The sequence below is a fragment of the Mus caroli genome, unplaced genomic scaffold (assembly GCF_978045245.1).
Source record: "Mus caroli unplaced genomic scaffold, Mus_caroli_1 scaffold_9, whole genome shotgun sequence".
Taxonomy (NCBI): domain Eukaryota; kingdom Metazoa; phylum Chordata; class Mammalia; order Rodentia; family Muridae; genus Mus; species Mus caroli.
In genome coordinates, this window is record NW_028227264.1 from 43,766,296 (window position 1) to 43,784,305 (window position 18,010).

The 18,010-nt window shown below is 42.2% G+C and overlaps 2 protein-coding genes across 8 annotated transcripts in view; one reads left to right on the forward strand and one right to left on the reverse strand.

Annotated features, from left to right (window-relative positions):
• Popdc1 (popeye domain cAMP effector 1) overlaps window positions 1–6,104 on the forward strand; it is a 35,177-nt gene extending 29,073 nt beyond the window's left edge. For both annotated transcript variants that reach the window (XM_021175134.3, XM_085842804.1), the window contains exon 8: window positions 2,854–6,104. In XM_021175134.3, coding sequence (XP_021030793.1) covers window positions 2,854–2,972 — 119 coding nt within the window. In that variant the 3' untranslated portion in view covers window positions 2,973–6,104. The remainder of the gene's footprint in view (window positions 1–2,853) is intronic.
• Window positions 6,105–10,976: 4,872 nt separating this feature from the next.
• Lin28b (lin-28 RNA binding posttranscriptional regulator B) overlaps window positions 10,977–18,010 on the reverse strand; it is a 110,399-nt gene continuing 103,365 nt past the window's right edge. For all 6 annotated transcript variants that reach the window (XM_085842805.1, XM_085842807.1, XM_085842806.1 and 3 more), the window contains one exon: window positions 10,977–14,877. In XM_085842805.1, the coding sequence (XP_085698931.1) occupies window positions 14,511–14,877 (367 nt within the window). In that variant the 3' untranslated portion in view covers window positions 10,977–14,510. The remainder of the gene's footprint in view (window positions 14,878–18,010) is intronic.

The window sequence follows — 18,010 nt, forward strand, 5'->3', positions numbered from 1 at the left end:
TTAATGGAGGAATTTTCTTAAATCATCACACACGTAAATAACAATGAGGGGCCTATCCTGGGGAGAGGATGTGGTGAGTATAACCTTCAAGGGCCTTGTTTTCCAGTAAGGGAGAGGTACACATCACCCTGTAGTGTGATGCAGATTGAGGTGAAGGATGGTAGAAGGAATTAGGAAGGATCCTATGGAGGAACTCTTCAAAGAATGGAGAGAAATTTGGCAGGTAAAGAGGTAGGGAGGGGCCATTCCAGACAGAAAGGCAAGGAGAGACAGGCAAGAAAAGGTAGGGTGTATTTGAAACGCAGTGAGTTTGTATGTGGGGCTTAGTCCTCCTCTGGGTCTGTCTGAGATCCCCGAGTGTTGGAACAGCTGTAGACACCCAGTCCTGATCCTTTTAATGTTACCCAGTGGATACCATACTGTCTTCCCAGGAAGATGTTATTGAAACAGAATAAGACTCCTTCCCAGAAGAGCTGAAGGTTCTTGGAAGGTTTTCCTTGACCATTTCCAATTATATTGGAACATTGAATGCTACATTGTTTTTCTCTCTCTATGAGAAGGTACCAGAGATTGGGTTAAACGGTTGAGAGACTCATCCTGTTTGGACTGTAAGGTAGATTCCGGTCTCACAGGCCATAGGCCATTATTCCTGGCTTGATAAATGGTCTTGAAAACTATAGCTCAATTAGCCCCACTTGTATCAAAACAAACTGGGTGTGTTTGCTATGTGCATATCCAGCCATGGCTTCGCTGTGTGCTATTGATTGGGTTTGATGCTCTTAAGCGCACTGTCCTCGGGGTTTCATGAGCGTGCAGCTTCTCAGCCTGAGTTAATATTTTATGAGATTCAATCATAACTAGAGGCTGTGATGGAAGCTATGGCAAAGAGAGCCATAGCTGCTCTCAGGGCAGTTGATATGCAGAAACACAAACTGCTGTCTAAGCACAAACCCCACTCCTGCTGGGGCAACGATGGATTCTGATAATTCTTTTCATTTAGACCACTGACCTCCAGGGGATCTATTGATTCGTGTTCTCACAAACATTAACAAGGAGAACATTCTACTTCCCATACCGATTTTTTTCCCAACTTAGAAATCGCACACGCCTCCTAAGAACTTCCCAGGTCAGCTCAATCATGATTAGACCTATTTCACAAAGAAGTTAATTGCCCTACCCAGTCACACAGCTAGGGGGCAGCACAGTGGGAAATGGTTCCTGAGCTTCTCTGGTGTTGGCCACTGGCCACGTGGCCTTTATCGCGTACAGAGCATCTTGCCCTCACCGGTATGGCCTTCCTCTCAGGAGCAGCCTGAGACACACGTGGTACCCAGCCTGCTCCTCCTTGCTATGTAGTCATCCCCAGTGCTGGGCTGCTTACTCAGCAGCAGTGACCGACCATGTATAAAACTTCAGTTTGGCCAGTCTGCTTTGTCTAAGGCCCTTCTGCAGCCCATTGTTGTCCCCAAGCATTTGAAGAGATGAGTATCAGCCACTGTCCTTCCCCAACATTGCATTGCAGTAGCTGACTGATTGCCGCCAGCCCTGCGGCTGGGCACAAAGGGTGGCCCAGGTGTGGGAGGGTGAGGCAAGTAGAGACTCTTGGAGGATGGATCTTGGCCTTGAAGGCAGTGATGGAAGGAAGGGAATTCGGGCTTCCGTTGTTATGTGAGCAGTTTGTCACACATCTAAAAAGTCTACTTTATAAAAACCTGCTGGTAGGGCCAACAAGATGTCTCAGCGGGTAAAGGCACTTTCTCCAATCCTGAAGACCCAAGTTCAATCCTCAGGACCCAAGTGTTGGAGGGAAAGAACCAACTTGTGTGTAGGTTGTCCCGACTTCCACACAAATGCCATGGCGCAAATGCACAAACATATGCACACATACAGGAGAAATATGATCACAATTCTTATGTCTCTTTAGGCAGTATGCTGTCCCTCATCAGGCATGAGTTCATGAGAGGGAGGGTGTGCCATGAGCTTTGGGCGAATGAATTGTCTCTTTGGTCACATACCACTCACCAAGTCTCTAGGGATGCACACTTTCCCCAGGGCGGTTTCTCCCACCTGACACTTCTTCCTGATGTCTGTGATCACTCTCCTTCAGTCCAGGAAGTAGCTAAGCTTGTGGTGGCAGAAAATCGAACTTTAGGTCGGTTCCTGTTAAAAGTCTGTAGTTTAGGAAAACAACTGTTCTTTAAGGAAATATTTGTTTAAACAACTTTCCAAGGCCAATATTAATTAGATGAAGTCAGATGTAAGGTATGACTGTGGAGCGTATTAGCTGAATCAGACCTTGGAACACACCCCGGAAATTCTGCCTGTTTACGAGGTCCATGCTACAGAAGCACAGGTGGCAGGTTCTTCTCAGCTCTGTTCTCTCCACTAAGAGCCGCACTCCCAACTTAGTTGCCGTTGCAGGAAATATTAAAAAATCGACCCGCCAACTCTCCAGCCCCACTGGGCCACAGTCCCGCTCTAGTATTGACACTGGTGGGCCACAACACTATGTCCTGGTGTCCTGCCAGCTGTTAACTCTCCAGCCCCCGCTGGGCCATCTCTCTGGCAGAGATCCCGAGTACCTCTCACTTCCACACCCCACAATCAGCCTAATTACCTAATTACCCTGTAGAATCAAGACTCTTAAAGCTTATAGTTAACCAATTAGATTTATGTATCAATAAAATCACACTTTACAAGATGCTAATACAATAATTTCAGAGTCAGTTGATAATGATAAAGCTTTAACTAAACCACTTGATTGAGACTTCGAGGGTGCTGAGTTTCCAGAAGGGTCTCCCAGGTGTCCGGCAGGGTGTACATTCAGCAGTTTGCATCTGTCTTTCTTTACAGCCATGTCCTCTCCTCAGCAGCGAGCCTCTGCCAAGATGAAGCCGATTGAGGAAGGGGTAGAAGATGACGATGAGGTCTTTGTGTCTCCAGACGCGCTCAAAGTCCATCAGTTGCCTTGAGCGGCATCTGGTGACCACGATGGAGCTGCCCTGATGAGTGAGCAGGAGAAGTCCCACACTCTGCTGTGACCTTTGGGTGGTTTGCTTCAGTCCCTCCAGAAGGGAAGTGAGGGAGGGCCACAGACACTAGCTGTGTGCTACCTGTCCTGTCAGCCAGCTCCTTGTGTTAGCCGAGTCTTCTGGCTAGATCTATTTTTGCAGTAGATATATTAATATTATTTTAGTTAATCTTAAAGCTATCAACACAAACACCTTTTCGCTTATTTTTCTAAGTTGTGGCCCTTTTCTCACCTCTGTCATGGGAATTTTGAACGAGTTGTTCTTCTGATCATTTTAATGATGTGAGTTGAAATCGAGGCTGACATAACATTAAAAAGTTTACCTTTTGTTCAATTGACTTTTTTATGGCACATTTTAGACAAAGACTTGTCTGTTCTTGTTTCCCACCCAAAGACCAGAAGTGATTCCCTCACTAGGGCCACTCTCCTTGTTGGGTGCAGATCTCTTGCTAGTGACTGCCTTTATCTGAATGGGCCGTGAATGACCTCATCCCATGCCATTTATCAGTGACTCTGGAGCCTGGATCTGGAGTGAGGAGTAGAAACATTTCTGAGCTCAGTGCCAACTCTCAGCTAAACCAGACTTTCTGTCTTGGAATTTGGAGCCATCTTCAGATACAGTTAAGACCTTACTTTAGAAATAAAGATAGGTAGGCTGAGTGAATATCACAGGCTGTGGTACCAGCTTTGCCTTTTTGTCTGCTTCTGGGATCACAGAAGCAGATGTACTGAGCCAGATACTGTGGCTTACACCTGTAATGCCAGCACTTGGGGAGGCTGAGGTAGGAGCATGAAGAGTTTGAGGTCCACCTGGGGTCACTTAGTAAGACTTTGTCTCCAAACAACAGCATATTTATTTAAGGGCCAGCTGGTTCCAGAACTGTGGTCAAGAGCAAATCCATGGGGCAGAGCTTTACCTGAGGCCAGAGGCATCTAACCGGAGTGGTGCTCTGAGGGCCTTGGTATGGATCTTTTATTCCTGCTAGTCACGTTTTTTAGGGATGCGCGATATACTAGGTTTTGCCCAAATCATTTGGTTCAGCTGACAGTGGCACACAGGCCACCCAGCTAAGGCCACTGATTGGCTAGTCACGTCATTCACGTTTGCTTCATCTGCTCAAACCAACTGGAACATACAAGCCACCCCTCCTCCCTCCCATCATGTTCCGTAGCTAAGAAAAATTCACTTAACAGTTCTTAATCTTGAAACAATGAAAGCAGTGGTGACTTAGCCTTGGCTTTAAGGTTGTAGTGACCAGGGGGCCACTTTGTCCATTAATCCACAGAAGATGTGATAGGGTGAGTCTCAATTTCCATGAAACTACTTAGCCCACCCACACATAAGGCTAACTTACAGTCATTCTGCAAATAACACCCCCTGAGAAGGCAGGAATATCGGATTCCACTGTGACCAGTCTTCATGTGTGGTGCTTTCAGCAGACTTTGCTACCCTTGATAGTAGAAAAGTTTACCTCTGCTGATCTGCCAGGATCTAGATGAGGTATTTGTAGTGCTGGGAATGGAGTTGTTTTAAAGGCACACAGTTAAAAGTGGGTAACTTAGAGTCACTTAGAAATGTGTGTGTATCAGTGTCACTGATAACAAAGATCAGAATCTTGTGGTGAGGGATCTTCAGAGAGCCACTTAGTCTGAGTAAGAAACTTGAAACTATTTTTTAAAGACATACCTCCAAGGAAGACAAAGAGACTTGGAGAACAGGAGCCCTGAGCCATTGAATAGCCCTCCCACATAGACCTGACTGCAAAGGAGCAGAAAAGAACAGGGAAATAGTTCCAAGTGTTAGGCCTACGGACAACTTTAGATTCATTTCCACAGACGCGCAAGTGTATTTTTGTATGAAGCATACATTAATAGATTAAAGGACGCTTCCTCTGAGTTTTGCATTCATTTAGCTCCGAGATAATGTTCAGAAAATGCTCTGCAGAAGTTATTCTATCTGTACCCCTGATCTTTGTTTAAATGTCCCATCAAGTCAGTTATGACTCTAGAGTATAATATTTACGCCAAAGGGAAATTGTCATTTAGAATATTTTGAAAGCCCTCAGAACATTTATATTTATAAGACAGATATTATACATATGCACAGCTATGTTTATCTTACGTTAGTCGTAATGGGTGCTCTGTTACTTTATTAGTGCTTTCTGAGTTCTCTGTCCCCACCCGTCACCCTGCTATGCTTTAACAGGCAGGTACCATCTGTCGTCTGAGGCTTGATATGGGTCAGAGGCGCACCACCTTAGGATCAGGCTCGACACCTATGCTCCTGAAGGTTTTGTGGAGGCTGTTGTTGCTGTCCTTTTGGTTTTTGAGTTTGTTTGTTGCTTTGTGTCACTCAAAGCCACGAGTTTCCATTTCCTACCCCCCATTGACGCCCTAAACACTGAGCACTTGGGTGCTGGAAGAAATCTTTAGGAAAAGCTGATGTGACCTGCATACATCTTTGTCCCCAGCGCACTCAAGTTGGGGCACGTCCTCCAGGAAATGTCCCAGCTAGATGACGGTGGCACTCAGCCACCCAGTCCTGCCTTTAGGGCTTAGTGCACATCTCCTGCAGACACCCAGGGTGCCATCCTTAGGGTTCACTTTTTACTGAAATCTATTTCTCCTGAGCCTTCTATGCAAGTTTCCTTTCCCCTTCCCTTCCTCGCTTCCCAGCTTCCTTTGCTACTGCCCACTAGAGTGATTGGAATTCCCACCCACTCGGCTCAGTCTCGAGCAAGCAGTTGACAGCTCTGTGGAAGCTAGAGCACGTTCATGCCTTGGTTCTGCTATCCACGGATAACACATCACTGGCAGCAGCCACATTTTTTATATCACAGCTCCCTTGGAACATCCTGGGTATGATGACACAGTGTGCGTATTATAATTTAAAGAAACTGATTGTAAGTGCTCTTTATAGGTTTTCTCTTACATTTGCAAGCTAGTTTTAAGATAACAAATTTCACAAGTGCTTTCTGCAGACATACTGTAGGAAGCCTTTCAGGTGCCGTTCACATGGATAACACTCACTTTATACTAAAGGTGTATGTCTGAGTATAATGTTATTGTTCAAATTCACTCCATACGTTGTCATTTGATTAAATAAATGTTTACTTAGAAAAATGTGTGTATTTTCTGTTTTGAGCTTCTTGCACTTAGGGCTTGATCTTAACCCCATTCCCAAGAGCAGGTTTGGGCCAGTTAACTGCAGAGGTTCAGAGAGCCACTCTGCTGAGCAGCCCTGAGTGGTAGTGATATTCTGTTGGTTTTGTTTAAATGACCTAGGGTCTGCTCTCTTGACTCCCTTTGGCCAGGATGCTGCAAGGCAGTATCAACAGCTGACTGGGCACAACTCCAAAACCTTTGCAGTTTCCCTTCTCAGATAGAGCATCACACCCGACCATCCCCTATAGTTCTAAAGGGTCTAACAATTCAGAGGTCTCTTGAAAGAGTCAGGGGCCTTCCCTGGGACTGTGAGGACATTTTTGTTCTTAGAAAAAGAAGTTTATTTCTCAGTTTATTTCGCCATGTCGCCAAGGTTTTTAAAAAGTTTATGTATGAGTGTCTGCATGTATGTGATCATGTGCATGTCTGGTGCCCACAGAAGACAACAGAAGACAGAAGAGAACATTGAACCCCCTGGTACTGACTTATAGACAGTTGTGAGCCCTGTGGATACAGGAAATGAACCTGGGTCCTCTACTGTTCTTAGCCACTGAGCTATTTCTACAGCTCCAGGTCTCTACGGAATAGGTGAAACTACGTCTCTATTGAATAGGTGAAAGCTTTTTCGCATTTCAGCAGACCCAAGACACCGTGTAACAGCTTTTTATACAGCATTTGCTTTGTGTTGCTGATTCAAGTATGTAAATTACTGCAGATTTTTTTTTCCTTGTCTTATGTAAGATACTTTAATATCTGCTGGAGTACTAAAACCAAGCCTTGCCAGATGACAATTAGGAAATTTCATAGGTAGGTTTATTAGTAATATGAAATGCTTAGATGTTCACGTTGTAGCCGAGATGATATAAAGAATCACTGTGGATAGTGTGCCCTCTGCTGGAACTATTGCAGTACAGCATGGCCTCCAGCCAGAATGTTCAAGTCCAGACCTGCAGGCTTTCCTTCCTCCCTACCCACCCACCCCCGCCCGCAACCCTGCCCTGACCAGATTTGCTAGTCATCTCAGGTGGGCTTCCAACTCATGATCCTCCTGTCTTAGCTTCCCGAGTGCTTGGACTGAAGGCATTACAACATAGCCTTTTCTATAGTTCCTTAAAAGGCAAAACTTTTTAATTAAAAGAAATTATTTTAAAATGTTGTTTTTACTTGTATGATGTGCTGCATGTACACACAGTGTCCCCAAACATTCATCGCTTAAGTGAAACTATCAGAAAAGGTTTAATATCTTTAATTTTTATAACTTTTTATTTTGTGAGCGGCCATGTGGGTTCTGGGATCCAAACCCAGGTCCTCTGCAGGAGCAGCCAGTATTGTTGCCCTCTGAGCTATTACATTCTCTCTACATAATTATTTTTTTAAAAGATTTGCTATGAAATGTTGGGAGCCTCCTACCCTTAGAAGCCTCGTCCTGACATGTGTCTTTCAAATGTGCTCTTCTGGCAGCCCTGAATTCTGCTCTCCACTGCTCAGAATACAACTCCCGCTTCTCAGAGCACCTGGGTACAGACAGGAAGCCCTCTCAGAGAGCTAATAAAGGGGTGTTGGGTCAGCAGACTTCCTCGGGCCCATGGTCAGATCAGCTGCCCTGTGTGCAGCCACACAGTGAGTCCAGTCTTCTCTCCCCATACCCTCCTGTGCACTGCTTACCCGGCTTTGGTCTTTTGATGCTAGTTCTTCTGTCTGGGATTCTCCTTCCTTCTAATGAGCCTGACTGTGCTCAGCCTTCAAACTTAAATGGGCATTCATGAAGAGCTATTTCTGAACATTTGTTTAAATTTTGCTTTATGTGATGAGTGTTTTACTTGCATGTCTGCCTGGTACCTGTAGAGGCCAAAAGAGGGCATTTGATCCCCTGGACCTGGACTTATAAGTGGTTTGTGAGCTACCATGTTGGAGGCTGGGAACCAAACCCATGTCTTCTGCAGTGTTCTTGCCCTCTGAGCTATCTCCAGCTCCTGGGGATCTACAAATGTTCAGCTCTTCATGAATGCCCATTTAGTTTGAAGGCTGAGCACAGTCAGGCTCATTTGAAGGAAGGAGAATCCCAGACAGAAGAACTAGCATTAAAGACCAAAGCGTGCATATACATACGGCAAAGATAACATATATATAAAGAAAAGTATATAATAAAATACCAGATGGTTAAGAGCCACCATGTAAATGAATGCTGGGAATCCAATCCAGGTCCCCAGTGTTCTAACTGTTGCCCCACCCATCTCTCTAGTACCTTGAACCATGTTGATCTATACAACAAAGCATTGTATGACAAGAAGAGCTCTAAGACTATATCTAGGAGGAAGTAACTGTCCAATGTCAAGTAGAGCTCCAATGTAAATCTAATGTAGATCCCATGTTTGTATACATGGACAGCTATCTGACTATAAGAAAATCAACAAAACCCATTAACAGCTATTTCTAGATCATAAGACTACAGTTTTAAGGTTTTTTTTTTTTACGTCTTAAAATTAATAAAAGTGTTATCAGTTATCTGCATGTGGGGGTATTATATATTTTCTTACATATTTTTCTTTTTAAATATTTATCTTTATTTACATGAGTGTTTTGCCCTCAGTGTGTGGATGTGTGCCTCCCTTATATCTGGCACCCACAGAGGAGTGAGGAAGGCATTTGATCCCCTGGAATTGGAGTTAGAGATGGTTGTAAGCCAGCACATGGGTGATGCAAGCCCAACCCAGTTCCTCTGTAGGAGTAGTCAGTGCTCTCAATCACTCCATCCCCATAGCTTTCTTTTTAAAAACCCATCTTTCATATTTCCTAAAGTACAATACTACATTTCTAAACATAATCTCTGTATAACAAAAAAAAAATTCTTCATAGCCTAAGCAAAGTGAATCTATCCGTTGCCATATGACCGACCACATGTGCATGTGGCTTAAAACTATGGAAGCGTTCACTTAAAATGGCTAAGATTCAATTTAAAAGACAAAACAGAACCCCATGGGCTGGAGAGAAGGTTCACTGGGTAAGAGTATTACCCTTACAGAGAACCCACGTCGCTCACACCCCTGCCAGCAGACATGTCAGGCAGCTCACACCCCTGCAACTCCAGTTCCCAGGGATCTGATGCCTCTGGCCTCCAAGGCCGTCCGGACTCAGCACACATATCCACAATTTAAAAGTTGTTTTTAACTCTTAGAAATTATAAATGATATGGGGGTCACAGGACGCCAAATAATAAAGCCAATCATCCTGGAATGGAGGAGAGAGAGTTTAACTGGACTAGGCAGGGTGCAGCATTGAATAGCTTTCCAATAGATTTTGATAGTGCATCACTACTGCACAGTTTGACACTGACACTTTACATTTCTGGTACTGCTGTCTCCTAATTTGTTCTCTCCAAATCCTCATAATTACTAGGAGAAACCTGTTTAGAAAATTCTAAAATGATTTCTCCAAGAGCTTTTTATAAGCTTCATGCCACTCTTTCTGGCCACACAAAGGGTAGGTCTCAATTTAGATGTTTATACAATTCCTGATGATAATAATGGACAATCCAGATGAAGACAAACCACCCCCTTCCTCCCAAAAAAACCTTCCATGTTTTCCACCATTACCAGACCATGCTGAAACCTTTAACTCATCCTGATATTGACAAAAATACCTCTGAAGCCAGGTAGTGGTGGCTCACACCTTTAATCCCAGCACTCGGGAGGCAGAGGCAGGTGGATTTCTGAGTTCGAGGCGAGCCTGGTCTACAGAGTGAGTTCCAGGACAGCCAGGGCTACAGAGAAATGCTGTCTCCAAAAATCCAAAACCATACCAAACTAAACCAAACCGAAAACCTCTGAAAGGGCCCTTTATCCATTTACTTAATTTCTTAATCACAGAAATCACAACACACAAAATATCTCCAAACTCATCTTAAACACCAACATTGTATCTTTTATTTTCTATCATGAAATTTTAAACCTCAAAACATCAATAGCCAACAGAGTAAGACATTCGGTACAAAGACAGTCCTAGGCCCATGTCTGCAGAGAGCAGTCCACCAAGTCTGTGGAATGCACTGTGCCAGTCTAATAGCAACGCCTCCTTTGTTCTTTCTAATGCAAGTTCAAGTGTATCTTTAAAAAATGTTCACTTGTAAACAACATGAATCAAAATGGAGTGAGGTAATCTAAACACTGAATGAGATAATTTCCAAATACTAGATACAACACTGCATTAAAGACATAGAGAAACCAGGGTTCACTTTGGTCTGTATATGGATAGAGTTGTTACCACCACAAAAACAACATACACTAATTAAAGCCAGCCTGGTGCTAAGTGCCTGTGGTTGATAGCCAGAAGTGACTGAAGAGGTAGTTGGTGCCATCATTTCCAAGCTGGGGCCGTCAAGGGGTAAGCCACAGGTGTGTTGCATATCCTGACACTTTCTTGTCGTACAGGACTCCACTGTAAATGCTGTTGTTCTGTTCCAAGTACAAGGTCAACAATGAGTCATAGGTCACTGTCTCACTTTAAACGAACAGGAGGTCACAGATCACACAGGCACAACTTGAAGAGGCTGTTGACAGTATGTAAGACAGAACTGGGTGCTTTCAACAAGTTATTCTTTTTCTAAAACAAATAAATCTCATTAAGACATCTAGAAAATCAAAGTCAGCACAACTCCACTTGCACACACTTCCCTAGATTTTATACCAAAATGGGAAATTACATATATATTTTATGATAAACATTTCTTAGAGAAAACAGATAAATTACTTTAAATTAACTTTAAGACTTACTGAGATTCCCCACATCCTGTATAATTCATCTTACAGTGAATGTTTCAAGGTCTATTAACACTTATGGGCTTCTATTCACAAACTACATACAACCAGCAGCAAGTTAGGCCTGCCCTGGTGCAAAATAAAGCTCAGCCAGAATACAAAAATAATTGGCAATAAAACATCCTATATTTGGGAGGTGGACTGATGCTAATTGATGTCTTTATCTTTTCCTTTAGATTGCACACTAAAATTTCCAAGTGATAAGCAGATAAAAATCTTCCTAAATCTTTCATTTGTAAAAATACATCCAAAGATTAGAAATGCAAGTATAAAAATGTGTCCACTATGACCTGCTGTGTAGAGAACGAACAGTTCGCAGGCTAAAGGCTGGTAGTGAATCGTTTTTTAGGAATTACATTTGTGTTGCTATGAAGGGGAGGTCAAAAGATGGCTCAAACCACACCCCACTATTAGGAATCCCTGCAAAGTGGTGCTCCACAGATCCCATTCCCCCCTGGCTCAAGGCAACACTGCACTTTAAGTTCCCCCATGGCAAGCTGGTGCTAGTTAGTTGTGTGCCTGGGGCTTGGAATGCTGCAGTATGCTTTGACTTCAGTACTGTAGAGATACAAGTGAAGGGGTAGGAATCTTTATAACACTTGTCAGCAAAATACAAACACCAAGTTTCCTTTTGTTATCTCTCCTGCCCCTCACCTCTAGGTAACAGAGTTATTTTCAGGATTGTTTCTGTGTTCTGTTTGGCTTAGGATAAATTAGAGTGTCCATACTTCCTTACATTTAACACATGGTAACTATAAGGAAATGCTTGGAGATTTTGCTACTTAACATGAGAAGTCTATGAGAAAAACAGGTGTTTTTCAGAAACGTGCAGTTGCAAATGCCTATCTGTGCTACAGATTAAAAGCGTCTGTACCAGGGAATTATCAGCAACCCGCAGGCTACAGCAGCATCAAGGTGTGCTCTGTGGTAGTGGGAGGTAGCCATGTGCTGTAAACAGAATTTTCACTTGTGTGAATGAGCAAGGGCTCACATCAGTGAATTCACATCTGCAGGGAGTGGAATTCTGCTTTACAAGACTTTGACATGAAATTTAAAAAGGAAGGACCAATATATGATATTCAGAATTATGATCAATGTCAAACTCAGAGGTAGTTACTAACAAGTATATGTACGTACATAAAGACTTAATTTATTTGGCTTGCTCTGAGAAAGCAGGATTATACATTAGTCTGTAAAAACAAAACAAAACAAAACAAAGTAAAAAAACCCAATAAAAACATTATATGGTATGTTCCCTGAGCAAAGTTCTTTGTCCTGAGCATGTAATAGTGACACTATTTTCATATAAAAAATAAACTTTTAACCATAAGATAGGTTTGGTATGTGCTTTTAGTAAGTCGGTCTGGTTAGATGCTGAAAAAGAAGTTGACTGCACCCATAAGGTCTATATTCAAGTGTTTCTGAATTTTCTACTTTCATTTTTTAAAATGACCTCAGCTTTTAATTTTTACATGTAAACAGAATGTCCAATTTTCAAGTCCATTATTTCCTATTTTGATAGTCAAGGAACTTTGGTTTGAGCGTTCAGAGTGACCTATCATATTTTGCTTGTACAACTGTTACCTTCTTCATTATACTTGGATGACACTTTGATTTGTCTACATAATTTAAGTAAGCTTGAAATCCTCACATAAGGCAAGGCAGCACTTCTCTATGGCTACATCACATTCAATATCGTCAAAGGTAAGCTCTGTATTACAGCACACTGATACTTCAGGAAAACACTATAGGAACTCTCATAAATACTGTCAAGCAATTCAAGCTACTCTGGAAAGGACTGGTAAGCTAGTCGGAGACACTTTCTTCTTCTAGTGGCTTGATGAAACCTTAGCATCACCCAAATCCCATGACAAGACACACAGGAGGAAGTGACTCCTCTGTAGAATGTGTCTCATGCGTTACAATGCTTTCTTGTTTGATTATCTGAGCTTCTACCAACAGGCCCATATAGTTACAGCCAAAATTAGGCACTGCAATCCCTTGGTACCTTCTTGAAGATGTTTCAAAAGTTTGCTCATGACATTTAGAACCAGGCTAACTCCATTCAAAAAACAAAAGAAAACAAAACATGATGGAAAACAGCCCAATACTACGATCAGTTCCTAGCCAATCTTAGCAAACTGAGAATCCATCTGAGAAGATCCTATGACTCGATCTGAGTGCTCATCCTGAATCTATCACACACTTCCGCTTCTGTACTCAAGGAACCTGCCATGGCATCAATATTATCATATAAAGTATTTCTAGCCGCGGAACAGTGGGCACTCTGGTAACTCTGTCCACTCATTCACTCTGCTGGCCATCAAACACTGTTCTTTTTAGTATCAATCATGGGCTGTATCGATTGGGCAACTTAATTTTCATTCTAAGCCCCACTATTTTATTTCTATGCTGCTTTTGTTTGTTTTATAAACAGGTCTGAGACTCTCCAGGGGAAATAAAAACAGCTACCAAAAATACCCAAATAATTAAATTTTTCTCTAAGGCTTCAGTAGTAAGTAAGAGACCTTCCTGATCTAAGTGATGGTTCAAAAGCTACTTAGTCAAAGGAGGCTTCTGTTGCCACAATCTCTTAAAAACCTCAGAGCACTTGTAAAAGACCTAGTATCAAAATACCACTGAAAAGGATCATATTACTATATACATTACCCTCCCCTTCATTTTTCTTAATAGGTATGTAATTTACAATCAAACAGAATAAAAGACACTGAAATATCAGCACAGGAAGTTCACATTCATTGTCTTTTCTGGAGCTACGTATCCAAGGATTAAAAGCTTATGGCAGTCGGAGGCATCTAGAGTTAAGTTACTACCTTCAAACAGGAGAGGACAGATAATAGCAACAGCAAAACACTCTATCAGCATCAAGATAGAGTTATGAATACAGACTTGGGAGGCACCAAGTATCCCAATAGCCTTTAGTACCATTTGACTGGCAGCTCTGAGATCTGAAGTATGCTTTGGTTCACATGAAAGGTAACAGTCACGTGGTCATTTTTTACATAATATAAAAGAAGTAGTATTTAGAAAAAATTCCAAGGGTTAACTCTGAAACCATCTCAAATGCTTCACATGGATTTTCAATGCTTAGAGATGCCCAATTATCTGAGGAAGAGTATGTGCTTTTATCTACACACACACACACACACACACACACACACACACACACACACACAACCACATATATATAAAAGTGTATATATATATATGTATGTGCCTGTACTCTTATGTGAAATCCTCACACATACATACAGATTCAAGTCTCCCCTCTCACTTATGCACATACTATATGTAGTATCTCAAGTCTATAAAACATGACACCCTGCTTAAATGTAGTTTGCTTAAGAGTGATTTGTCTAGTTAAGAACTTCACAGTTCCTCAGCAGTAGTTAAATCCCCGGCCGGCTGGCTGGACCACTGTTCCCCTGTGCTTGCGTGAGGTAGACTTCCCGACCGGGCGAAGAGAACACTGACAAGTACTAAGTCTTTTTCCGTTTCTGAATCAAAGGCCCCTTTTTGTTTTGCTCTCCTATTGCTGCAAACGCTTTCGTGGAAGAAACTTCTTGGGGTGACCTGTCTGAGCGCTCTGCCATTTCTGACTTCACCTCCTGAGGAAACAGTGCTGTGCAGCCATGCCCCCCTCCCACTTCTCTTGGTGCTGCAGAGCTGCATGGCTGGGATTCTGCCTCCTGTCTTCCCTGAGAACTGGCGGGCAGCTGAGCGGCAAGCTTGTGTGGGCAGTTGGCCACCATGTGCATGATGCTCTGACAGTAATGGCACTTCTTTGGCTGAGGAGGTAGACTGCATTCTTTAGCATGATGGTCGAGACCACCACAGTTGTAGCATCTGCAAAGAAAAGAAAAAAAAAAAACTTAAAAGTCGGTACTGTGTATCATTAATTTTAAAAAAATGTAGTGATTATTGAAATAATAATTTACATATATAAAATTTTAAATTACCAAAGTTCAAAAACTATCAATGAGATCAGTTTATTTTAATGTGACTTCTTTAAAGTATATATTATTTATACTGATTGTTTCAAAGATTATTATAAAAAAAACCGTTCTAGCAACTTTATATAATTTAGTTCTGTTAAATACAACACCCAGTGAAAACACATAAAGCACAGTGTGGTAATTAATGTTTCCATATAGAAACTAGTCACTCACCGGGCACTGGTGGCGCACGCTTTTAATCCCAGTACTTGGGAGGTAGAGGCAGGTGGATTTCTGAGTTCGAGGCTAGCCTGGGTCAATGGAGTCAGTTCCAGGAAAGCCAGGGCTACACAGAGAAACCCTGTCTCGAAAAACCAAAAATAAATAAATAGATAGATAAATAAATAAATGAATAAAAATAAAAAAATAAAAACCCACATCAGATCAAAAGCAAAAACTAGTTGCTCAAATTTAACATGCTATCATGAAAGAACAGTTTAACCCACTAGATGGCAGTCAACAATAAACCAATAAACCAAAAACCATATTTAAAACCATTTGGCTTTAAATATGAGGGAGAAGGAAGAAATCACTGGGAGTAGAGGAGGGAGGGACTGGGTGAGAGAGGGGACAGGGAGGGGAAAAGGGTAACATGATCAGGTATTGGAGGGGAGAGAACAAGAGGACCAGTAGAAAGAAACAGAAAACCTCGGGGCAGGGGTGGGGGTGGGGGGGAGTGGCTCTATAATGTACCAGAGACCTGGGAGGTGAGAAACTCAGAACTCAAAGGGAGGGACCTTAGATGAAATGCTCTACAGTGGGGAGAGGGAACTTGTAGAGTCCACCTCCAGTAGAAGGTTCCTGCCTAAAAGAACTTCAGGGACAAAAATGGAGAAGAAACTGAGGGAAAGGAAGTCCAGTGACAGGCCCAAATTGAGATCTAGCTCAAGGGGAGGCTCCAAGGCCTGACACTATTACTGAGGCTATGGAGTGCTTACAGACAGGAGTCTACCATGGCTATCCTCTGGGAGTCCCAACAAGCAGCTGACTGAGACAGATGCAGACACTTATACCCAACCAATGGACAAAAGCTGTTGTTCAATTAGGGAAGAAGCTGAGGAGGAGGGAAACCCCATAGGAAGACCAGAGGTCTCAACTAACCTGGACCCCTGAAATCTCTCAGACACTGAGCCACCAACCAGGCACCATACACTAGCTGATACAAGGCCCCTGACATACAACAGAGGACTGCCTGGTCTGACCCTAGTGAGAGAAGATGCAAGAGATGTGAGGCCCCAGAGAGTGGGGAGGCCTGGAGGGTTGGGGGAGTGGTTCTCTGTCTCCCATCCTCTTGGAGACAGAGAAGAAGGATGGGATGAGGAACCCTCTGAGGAGGGGCAGAATGACTAGACTATAAAAAAGATTAAAGAATAAATCTTTGCCACACTAGGAACTAACTTACTTAGCATTTAGAAAAATTACAAACTGAATTGAGTTTTATGAATGAGTTAAAGATTTCAGTATCTAATAGAACTGAAATAATTTTTGCTTTTGTATAAAATTTACAAGGAAAGTTGATACCTAAGCTGTCTACTAAAAAGGAGGAGGAAGAGGAAGAGGAGGGAGAAGAGGAGGAGGAGGAGAAGGAAGAGGAAGAGGAGGAGAAAGAGGAGGAGGAAGAGGAAGAGGAGGGAGAAGAAGAGGAAAAAGGAGAAGGAAGAGGAAGAGAAGGGGAGGAAGAAGAGGAAAAAGAGGAGGAAGAGGAAGAGAAGAGGAAGAGGAGGAGAAAGAGGAGGAGGAAGAGGAAGAGAAGAGGAGGAAGAAGAGGAAAAAGGAGAAGGAAGAGGAAGAGAAGGGGAGGAAGAAGAGGAAAAAGAGGAGGAAGAGGAAGAGAAGAGGAAGAGGAGGAGAAAGAGGAGGAGGATGTAGAGGAGGAGGAAGAGGAAGAGGAAGAGAAGAGGAAGAGAAGAGGAAGAAGAGGAGGAGAAAGAGGAGGAGGAGGAGGAGGAGGAAGAGGAGGGGGAGGAGGAGGAGATTAATCCAGTGTGAGGCAAGACACTGAATGTCCAGACCAGAACACTGCTGAGAAGGAGCCTCCTGAGGACTGAGCAGCCTCCCAAGGATGGAGGCTCAATCAATATGGTCTGATGCTAGTTTGCTGACTAGAAAAATTGACTTTTCTTTCTATAGAAATAACTTCCCATTAGAGTAAACTTTCCTAATCTGAAGTGAGCATAAACGTCATTCTTATTTGTCATTTAAATTTGAAAGCACACTGGGGACAAGGACGGACGGGTTCTATACTAGATGCTAGAAAATCTAACTTCTAGCAACTGAGCAATGTATTTGCTCAGTTTCAATCATAATTGCTATTTTCATTTTTCAAAACAGTTTAAAAAAATGGAGACATTAAGCACTCTTATTTTAAAAAGTTTTTTCTGAGTTTTAAAGATAGCATTTACATAGTAATTTATTCCAAATCAAGTGTCTTAAGGTTTTTAACTTTAAATCCCTCTTCAAGTACACTTATGATTCTATACTTCTAATTATAAATCAATATTTTTTAAAAAATAAGGAAAAAAATGTGATAAATGTAAAATTTTGTTTCAGACCATGTAATGTCAAAAATTATGACTAATTACATTTGTATGTTCAAGAACACCAAACTTAAAAACTTACATTATTTTACATTTCAAAGATAAACTACTAGTTATTAGTAATTTAACAAGCAGTGTATGCTGGAGACTCAGTATTTTATTTTCTAGAGTCAGTTATAAAGAATGCAGGTTTTCTTCCAGCAGAAGCTAAGGTTGACCATCGTCGTCTGCTTCTCTGTTGGTCAGTATCATTTTACAGAGCGCACAGAATGGGCTTCTATTCTTTGTAATAATCCATGGGTATTTATCTTAGTAGACTGTATCATATTTTCAAAAGTAAAGAGAAAAGCCAAGAAACACAGTGTCCCAAATATTTGCTGCTTAAACGCACACTATAGTAAATGAACAAGAACTGCAATTCAGATACAGCATAAAAACAAATGATAC